The following is a 9,753-nucleotide window of genomic DNA, read 5'->3' as shown; positions in this document are numbered from 1 at the left end:
GTGGCAATTTAATCGCGACAAGGTCACACGCGGACTCTTCAGCCTATCAGCTCACCACCTCGCCTTCTCTGTCGCTCTCCTGGCCCAGGCCCATCAGTATCAGGTCTGAGCTGTCCCAAACCGCACTTACCTCGGGTCTTCAAGCTCACACCGGCTCGTGATGCCACGGAGAGGGCTCCGAGATTGTCCCCGGTGGACCCCATCCGAGCCGATTGCGAGGGCATTACGGAGGTCATTATCGGCGCCATCGACTGTGAAATGTCCCGACCCACAGCCCTCATGCACTAGGCTCATGGATGCAGTCATAATATGTAGGCCTTGTCTCCCGAAGTTTGGAGCAATAGCCGCAAATAGTACTTTTTGGCACTTCATCGCGACACGTCCAGGTGCCGACAAAGCGGCTTCCCAGCTGACCACCTCGCCTTCTCTGTCGCTCTCCTGGCCCAGGCCCATCAACAGCAAGTCTGAGCCGTCCCAAACCGCACTTATCTTGGGTGATGAAGCTCACTCTGGCTCATACCACGGCTCTGCAGCCTCACACACGCCCGTTTCAGCCACAGACACCGCCGGCACGCACTCCCACTTCACACACGCTCAAGCACAACCCCATCAAAGCACATCCCTGCTCAGAATGGGCAAGGGCTACCACCTGGTGACCCTGGTAGCCTCTGGCTCGCCACTGCACTCGGCTCCTCTGCAGCGGTCTCGGCTCTCGCCACTACAGCACGCCGACGGCAAGCTTTGACGCCCGTCTGGTGGACCTGCTGTGGCCACAGCCGCCCCTGACATGCATCTCGCACCATGACTCGACACCGGGCCCGCTCAGCTTGGTCGTGGCGGCGTGTGTGAAGGATGCGCGGCCGAGCCGCTGGCTGGCGCCGCTTGAGCGTCCGAGATGGCCGCAGCAGAGGCCACGCGTCGCGCCGCCGGCCAATCCCAGCCTCTCGGCGGTCGAGTTGGTCGAGCTGGCGGGCGGAGAGCCGCCAAGAGGGCAGCAGCGGAGCGTGAGAGGCCGTGCGAGCTTGCGCGAAGAGAGCGCTAGCGCTCTGTTCGATTTCAATAGGCGGCCTACCTTGGCCTTTAAAATAAGTACCCGACGGTACCCCTTTTAGACCGCCGCCGCCGGACGGTAGACCGCCTCGGCCGTTTGAATATGCAGCCTCCAGTTCTCCACTCTGGCGCCACTTTGGCAGACGAGCGCCGGCAGATGCCCTCGCGGCCTGCCGGCGAACGTCCGTCCGGCGAGAACGCGCGATGAAAGTGCGGTCTGCCGCGCGGGCGAAATCTGCCGGTGAGAGAGGCTGTTGAGCGCGGTCGCTGTGAGCTTCACCTCATGCCATTTCCGTGCGAGGCGAGCTCCGTGTCTTTTATGAGATCAAATGAACGTCTTTACACACTCATCGGGCGGAACCGCTCACTGCAGAGCGCCGCCCTCTCGCGGCTCTCGAGAGCGAGTTTTCGCCAGACAGCCACACGTCCATTATGGCGCGCGTTCTCGCCGGACGGACGTTCGCCGGCAGGCCGCGAGGGCATCTGCCGGCGCTCGTCTGCCAAAGTGGCGCCAGAGTGGAGAACTGGAGGCTGCATATTCAAACGGCCGAGGCGGTCTACCGTCCGGCGGCGGCGGTCTGCCGTTCGGCGGCGAAAAAGGGGTAGACCAGTCTCCAAGTGCTCCAAGTCTACCGCGGTCTACCAAGTCTACCGGTAGACTGGTGTCGTAGGTTCATTACGGTCTACCGGTAGAACTGGTGTCGTAGGTTCATTACGGTCTACCGGTAGACTGCGGTAGACTCGTGGTAGACTCGTCTACCAAATGGTCTACCGTCTACCCCAGTCTACCCCAGTCTACCGGTAGACGGTAGACGGGCCACCCCTCAGGCTGCGCCGAGCTCTGGTTCGTCCGTCTTTGGGCCGGGAGAGATATATCCAAGCAACCAGGACAACAGGACAAGCGGAACAAGACACTGGCACTTGGAGCACTTGGAGTGCAGTCATTAGCCTCACATCCAGGGCCGGGGAGCGGAGAAGCGCACCCAGCGGGCCGGATGATCGGGAAAAAAGAAAGAAAGAAAGAAAACAGACAACCCAAGGGAGGGATGGGAGGACGGCACGCCGCCACCACACAGGGATTTTAAGGAGAGGTGTGTGGTGCGCTATCCGTCGCCCACCCTAGGGAGTCTGCCTCTTCCTATCTCTCTTCGCAGTCTCTCGCCGATTCTCGCTGCAACCTTCATGCATGGTAGGTAGGTAGGTAGAAAGGTGAAGAACAGCCAGGCTCGGACTGGACACCAACGCGGTATGGGTGGACGCTGGACAGATGATGACGACACGCACGAGCGACACACAGACACAAACAAGCTCACAAGACACACAGCCAGCTGGCTGCCACACACCCTGAGTTGGCGTACACATAACTCAAGGCCACATCCTCCCTGTCGCCCCCCCCAGCACTCCAAGGTGCCAAGAGAAACAAACAAGGGCACAACAAACAACAGACGACAGGAATGCATGATCGGGATCGGGTTGCGGGCAAACGTTTTCGTTTTCTTCAGTGTGCCGGTGATAGTACTAGCACGCGCCAGTTCGCACCTATGTCGAGCCTGTCTGCTGTGAGAGAGAGTTGTTTTGTCTAAATTCTTCGTACAAGTTTCGCGCGTCCCCACGATGGTGGCTGCCCTTGGCGGCTGCCACCGTGGGAGCCGACCTGGAGATCCTCAGCGGCTGCAGCCGCCCGCGGCCGCTGCCGAAGGCACCAGTCGCACGGACTTCAGCTCGGTACACGCGCTGCCGGCCGGTGGGCCACGCTCTGATGGACGACGCTCTGGTGCCCTAGACCAGCGCCAACCCCAACAGAGCTCTCCCGGCCGGCCGCTGCGACGCGACAGCCTGGTCCCCGAGCCTCCTGCTGCTGCCACGGCCCGACCTCCAGGCACAAGGCTCGCCTCGCAGCAGCCCGAGCAGCAGCCCGAGCAGCAGCCCGAGCAGCAGCCCGAGCAGCAGCCCGAGCAGCAGCCCGAGCAGCAGCCCGAGCAGCAGCCCGAGCAGCAGCCCGAGCAGCAGCCCGAGCAGCAGCCCGAGCAGCAGCCCGAGCAGCAGCCCTCGCAGCAGCCCTCGCAGCAGCCCTCGCAGCAGCCCTCGCAGCAGCCCTCGCAGCAGCCCTCGCAGCAGCCCGAGCAGCAGCCCGAGCAGCAGCCCTCGCAGCAGCCCGAGCAGCAGCCCGAGCAGCAGCCCGAGCAGCAGCCCGAGCAGCAGCCCGAGCAGCAGCCCGAGCAGCAGCCCGAGCAGCAGCCCGAGCAGCAGCCCGAGCAGCAGCCCGAGCAGCAGCCCGAGCAGCAGCCCGAGCAGCAGCCTGAGCAGCAGCCTGAGCAGCAGCCCACCTGTGCCTCCGCCTTTGCCTCGACCTCCTCCGCCCCCTCCACCTCCGCAGCCGCCGCCCCTGCCTCTGCCGTCTCTGCCCTCTGCTGCCGCCACTGCTCCTCCTGTGGCGCAACGCCATTCTGTCGCTGTCCTTGTCGTCCCGGCAGGGCGGCCGCTACAAGACTGGCAGGTGCAAGAACCACAAGTGCTGGCGCGAGGCGATTCGGTTCGTCGCAGTCAGCCAGGAGGGGGCTGGCGCCTTCCTGAATGCGATCCCCATGCGGGATGATATGAAGATGGAGACGTGGGCGATGCGCATGACAGTTCAGCGCCGCCTCGGCCTCCCGCTCGATGTTGCCTGCCAGGCGGTGGAGGCGGGCAAGAAGGCGCCAAACGGCAAGCCGCACGAAGAACTCGGCGATGCCGCAATGGTCAACCCGCGTGCGAAGCACGCGACACGACACAAATACCTGCTCAAACGACTCGTCAAGACCCTTCGCTCGGCGTGGGGCATGCTCATCGAGATGGAGCCGACTGCACACCTCAGTTACAGTAACCCAAAACAACCTGACGTGGCGGCGGCGAACATCGGCAAAGGGCATGTGCGCCTCGTTGGCGACTTGAAACTGACGAGCTCGCTTGCGTGCAAGGGTGGCGATCGGCTCGGCTGGAAGGGGGCTTTTGTCGCCTTCGGCAACACCGAGCGGGCGCTGCTCGACTTAGTGTTAGGGCATGCTGCATGGCCGCGGCCGGGAGGGGGGGGGGAGGGGGGGAGGGAGGCGGAGGATGCAGAGGCGGAGGCGGCGGCGGCGGAAGAGGAGGAGGGGGAGAGTGAGGGGGAGGCGGAGGCGGGGGCACCTGTGACGGCCCGCTACGAGAAGGGCGAATACCGGTTCGCGCGGGAGAAGAATTGCGACCTGCGTTTGCTCGACTTCGAGACGTTCGGCGGCTTCGGGGACGGCGTCCGCAGAATTCTTCGGCAGGCGGCGGACCAGCTGAGTAACAAACTTTCGCACGCTCAGCACCTCGATGAGGTCACATGGACCACCAAGAACTGGCACGGGCTGCAGATGCAGCGCTTGTCTGTCGTTCTCCACACCGCCGTGGCGTGGCAGACGGTGAACGAGCTAGCGTGCGGGGACAGCGGCATTGTGCACGGAGCTAAGTGCATTGCCGTTCTTAACGGAGTCGCTTAGGCGGCTCCGGTGGTGTGCCGGTGATAGTACTAGCACGCGCCAGTTCGCACCTGTGTCGAGCCTGTCTGCTGTGAGAGAGAGTTCTTTTGTTTAAATTCTTCAGTCATCAAGCTAGGCCGACGCGGCCCGCAGGGCAAGGTGCTCCCAAGCACTTGAGGCGTTGAGGCATGGCGGTCGTGTCGGACGACCATGCGCATGAACGCTTCTGCGCAGAAGGCCTCTCCCTGCCGGCTTCTGCCTCGCCGCGGGTGATCACGCACGACGAGGTCAGGCAGCACAACGGTCGAGGCGGAGAGAACTTCTGGGCAGTCGTTGATGGATATGTTGTGGACGCTACCGACATGGTCAACTCTCACCCGGGAGGCCTGAAAAAGCTCTTGACGACCGACGCGGCGGGTGTAGGGGCGTCGGGCAAAGCCTTCGGCTTCAGCTTTACGCGCGGCAGGAACGCGCACTTCCCCCAGACCGGCAAGAGCTTTCACGAGGGCGTGCAGGCCTTTCTGAACGGCAGAGGCGAGCCATTTTTGCCTCCCGTCGAGGTGACCTTCTCTTCGCACGGCAAGGTCGTCATACTGGGCCGATTGCAGTCATGATCGATGATGCTCAAGCTAGGTGACAGCGGTCGTGTGAGAGACTGTCGTGTTGCTGGCTGATGCGTGATACGTGTATCACCAGTCTCACAAGCTGTGATGACGAGCAGCCGCAGGGAAGAACACGTATACGCCATAAAATCAATATGTCGAAACTCGAATCAATATGTATGTAACTAACAGCACTGCCGGGAGCGACACGCGACACCGCGGCCCACAGACATCAGACTCCGCCTTCTCTGGATCACGTGGCGTGGCAACGATTGCTCCTTGACAGCACGCCCCCACACCGCTCGCACCTACTTCGCGGCCACGAGCTGCGGCTGCTCCTTGATGGGGAGGAGCGGCGCCTCGAGGACCTCGCGAGCGCCCTGAGCCTGCGGGTCGCGCGCCCGCCGTCCTCGCAGCACGAGCCAGTCGCCGAACCAGGCGCAGTGGCCGAGGGCGAGGAGGTGCGCCACCTGAAGCGCCCACGGCAGGAAGCTGCTTCCGCCGGCGGCCGCCTCCTCGGAGGCGAGCCTCGTGAGGGTGTCGTGGATGACGGTATCGTACAGGGCAGACATCCGAAACGAGCTCATGGCGGCGTCCACACTGGCGTGCGGAAAGTCCCAGAAGGGCGTTCGATGATCGGGGTCCTGCGCCGTGAATTGCACCTGGCGGGCGGGGTGCCTCGCGCTGTACCAGGTCGCCCACGCAAACTGCCACGCCTGGTTGGTGAGGAGCGCGGGGAAGGCGAGCCCGCTCATGCGCGCGAGGTCCGCCAGATAGCTCGGGTTGCAGACAGCACCGCGCCGGATTTCTCCTGAGAGCCGGTGCGGATCGCGGATGCAGCTGTAAGGCTCTGCCGGCGGATCTGTGGCCTGGCGTATGCCAGGCTGCGGGTCCAAAGTGTCCCGGCGCGGCGCGCGCCACCGCCGAGGTTTGGAAATTCTGGCATTTTTTTTACAGTGTTACCGGAAAAAGAAAATGCCCGAAATTCTCTTGTCGCCCCCAGCTGTCGCCCCCTGACTGAGGCCGACAGCCGCCACGATGGGGAAGGGCAAGGCCGCGAAATCGCGCTTCTCGTCGCTCGACGTCCGTGCGATGGCCACGTCGCTCGAGCCGATGATCGCCGGCTACCGCATCACCAACGTCTACGACGCCAACCCGCGCACCTACATCCTCAAGCTCTCCAAGCCCGAAGCGCCAAAGCTGCTGCTGCTGCTCGAGTCGGGCGTGCGCTTCCACCTGACGCGGTACGCGCGCGACAAGGAGGGCACGCCGAGCGGCTTCACGATGAAGCTGCGCAAGCACCTCAAGGGGAAGCGGATCGAGCAGCTGCTGCAGCCGGGCGCAGACCGGGTGCTGGTGGTGGCGTGCGGCTCGGGCGAGGCGCGGCACCACCTGATCGTCGAGCTGTACGACAAGGGCAACGTCGTGCTCACCGACTGCTCCCACACCATCCTCACCCTCCTCCGCTCCTCCAAGCACGACAGCGAGGCGATGCTGCTGCCGTCGCCGTCGGTGCCGTCTCTCCCGCGAGCCTTCTTCCGAGCCGTCTTTGAGCCCTTCCCACAGGCGCGCGTGACGGTCAAGGAGGCGTACCCGCTCTCCGCCTCGCGCGAGCTGCCGCCGCTCTCCGAGGCGCGGGCCTGCCGAGCAGACGGGCGCTGCGATTCCCGGACCTTTCCCGGACCTTTCCCGGACCCTTCCCGGACCCTTCCTCCTGCAGGCGTGGCTCGCAGCCAAGATGGCGGCGGCAGACGGCTCGCAGCAGCCTCGGCGCCCTCCCCCCCCCCCCCCCCCTCCAGGACCCCACCCCCGGCCCCTTCTCCGACCGTTTTCACAGGCTCTCAGCAGCTCGGCGCCTTCCTCCTCCGCGCCGTCCCCCTCGGCAGAGAGATAGCGGAGCACGCCTGCGCCGCCGCAGACCTGCCGGCTGGCACACGGCTTGCGGCGAGGCCGTGGGAAGGGGAGGCCTTCGGGCGGCTGGTCGGCGCGCTGGAGGAGGCGCCTCGCACCCCCCCTCGCCTGCACAGTCGGGTTGAGAGAGAGAGAGAGGAGCAGCAGTCCTCCTCGTGAGCCTGCGACACGTGTGGGCGGCGGCGGCCCTCTTTCACACCTCCCCACACCTCCCCGTATCTCCCCACGTAGGCGGCGGCCCTCTTCGTCGACGCCCCCCCGCCCGTCCTTGCCGAAGAGGACGAGGCGGCGGCGGACGAGGCCGACTCCCCAGCTCACCCACCCGAGTCGCCGGCGGGAAGTGTGGCGGCGGGCGGTGTGGCGGCGGGCGTGGTGGCAGGGGAGGGGGCTGGCGAGCTGCGCGCGTCGACCGCGCCGCTGGGCTGGATCGTGCTTCGGGACGGAGCCGGAGGGGGCGGAGGAGGGGGGGGGGGAGGGGGTGGAGGAGGGGGTGGAGGAGGGGGGGGGGGAGGGGGTGGCGCGGGCGGAGGCCAGCAGGGCGGCGAGGGCGGCGAGGCTTCGGACGGCCGGCTCTTCCTCGAGTTCGCGCCGTACACGCTTGCGCAGCACGCCGGCAGGCGGCTGCTGCGGTACGCTGCCTTCTGGGAGGCGGTGGACGAGTTCTACGCAAAGGCGGAGTGGCGGAGTGGGCCGGGCGGAGGGCCGGGGTGCGGGCCGCCGGCAAGGAGCTGTGGCTGGTTGGGAGGGTAGGTGGAGATGGAGCGGGGCGTGGACGAGGTGAGCAGCAAGCAGGCGGCGGCGTGGAAGAAGGTGGACAAGGTGAAGGAGGCGCAGGAGCGGAGGGTGGGCGAGCTGCGCGCAAAGGAAGAGGAGGACCGGCGGCGCGGCGAGCTGCTCGAGCTGCGCGCGGGCGAGGTGTGAACAGCGTCTCTTCACACCTGCAGCTGTGAACAGGCGAGCTGCTCGAGCTGCGCGCGGGCGAGGTGGACTCGCTCCTCGCGTCGCTCCGCGCAGGCCTCGGCCGCGGGATGGCGTGGACCGCTCTGCAGGAGCTGGTCGACGAATCTGCTCGGGCGGGCGACCAGCTAGCGGCGATGGTGGTCCGGCTCGACTTGAGAGGTGTGGCCAAGGAGGTGTCTGGGAAGTGTCCAGGGAGTGTCTAGGTGGTCCGGCTCGACTTGGCTCGCCATTCGGTGACCGTGGCGCTCGAGGCGGACGAGGAGGCGAGCGAGGAGGAGCTGACTCGGCCGGCGACGCTCGTCCTTCTGGCTTGCCGCCTCTGGAGGAGGGCGCCCACCCCTCGACGCGTCTCTGTCCCTCTTCCTGCAGGCGACGCTCGTCGCGCTGGACGTGCGGGAGTCGGCCCTCTCCAACGCGCGCGCTTTCTACGCGCAGAAGAAGGCCGCGGCTCTCAAGACGGCAAAGACGATCGCCGCGGCGGACGGGGCGGTCCGGTCGGCCGAGTCGAAGGCGCAGGCGTCGGTGGCGGCCATCAAGGTGAGCGCCTCGATCCGGGCGGTGCGGTCGACGGGCTGGTGATAATAAAGAAAAACACTCCCACCATGCGGCAAGTGTTTTTTCTTTTTTATAGGTGCGGTCGACGGGCTGGTGGGAGAAGTTCGCAGAGGAACCTTCTAGGAACCTTCTAGGAACCTTCTAGGTGCGGTCGACGGGCTGGTGGGAGAAGTTCGCATGGTTCATCTCGTCGGAGAACTGCCTCGTCCTCGCGCCGCATGACGGGGCGCAGGCACGAGATCTGCACGAGATCTGCACGAGATCTGCTGCAGATCTGCACGAGATCTGCACGAGATCTGCACGAGATCTGCAGCAGATCTGCACGAGATCTGCACGAGATCTGCACTTCGGCCGCACGTCGGCTGCACTTCGGCCGCACCTCGGCCGCACCTCGGCCGCACCTCGGCTGCACCTCGGCCGCACGTCGGCTGCACTTCGGCCGCACCTCGGCTGCACTTCGGCCGCACCTCGGCTGCACCTCGGCTGTACCTCGGCTGCACCTCGGCTGTATCTCGGCTGTATCTCGGCTGCACCTCGGCTGCACCTCGGCTGCACCTCGGCTGCGCCTCGGCTGCACCTCGGCTGTATCTCGGCTGTATCTCGGCTGCGTCTCGCAGGCGGAGCTGCTCGCCCAGCGACACCTCGGGCCAGGGGACGTCTTCGTTGGCTGCGACATCGACGGCGCGCTGCCGTGTATCGTCAAGGCGAACGGCGCGGCGGCGGCGGTGCCGCCGCTCACTCTCTCGCAAGCTGGGTCGTACGTGCTCTGCCGCTCGGGCGCGCGCGGGCCTCTGGCGGTGTGACGTCCCTTCCCCCTTGGGCCCCCCTCCACCAGCCACTTTCCCGCAGGCGCGTGGACCTCTCGCACGGTCACGTCGGCGTGGCACGTGGCCCACGACCAGGTCCACAAGCAGAGGGCGACGGGCGACCGGCTGCCCGCCGGCCAGTTCGTCATACGGGGCAGCAAGGAGTACCTGCCGCCCACGCAGCTGCTGATGGGGCTCGGCGTCCTCTTCAAGGCGGTCGCGCGAGAGACCACCGCAGAGGAACCTTCTAGGAACCTTCTAGGAGCCTTCTAGGAGCCTTCTAGGAACCTTCTAGGAGCCTTCCAGGAGCCTTCTAGGAACCTTCTAGGCATGTCGTGACCACCGCTGGTTCGCAAGACGCAGCTCGGCTCGCCAGCGACTCTGACG

General features: G+C 65.6%; 2 protein-coding genes across 2 annotated transcripts; both read left to right on the top strand.

Annotated features, from left to right (window-relative positions):
• Positions 1 to 4,720: 4,720 nt before the first annotated feature.
• On the top strand, positions 4,721 to 5,146 carry EMIHUDRAFT_227710 (hypothetical protein; the record flags this gene model as incomplete). Its single annotated transcript, XM_005787549.1, has 1 exon — positions 4,721 to 5,146. One exon carries the CDS (start codon positions 4,721 to 4,723, stop codon positions 5,144 to 5,146), a length of 426 nt encoding a protein of 141 aa, XP_005787606.1.
• A 1,239-nt stretch (positions 5,147 to 6,385) lies between these two features.
• Positions 6,386 to 6,553, top strand: EMIHUDRAFT_50161 (hypothetical protein; the record flags this gene model as incomplete). The annotated part of the gene is made up of 1 exon (XM_005787548.1): positions 6,386 to 6,553. A coding segment is annotated over one exon (168 nt), but the record flags the coding sequence as incomplete, so codon positions are not given.
• Between the last annotated feature and the right edge of the window lie 3,200 nt (positions 6,554 to 9,753).

The sequence above is a fragment of the Emiliania huxleyi genome (assembly GCF_000372725.1).
Source record: "Emiliania huxleyi CCMP1516 chromosome Unknown EMIHUscaffold_141, whole genome shotgun sequence".
NCBI lineage: Eukaryota > Haptophyta > Isochrysidales > Noelaerhabdaceae > Emiliania > Emiliania huxleyi.
The sequence above is the reverse complement of the archived record's forward strand: the minus strand, read 5'-3'. Positions and strand labels throughout refer to the sequence as shown.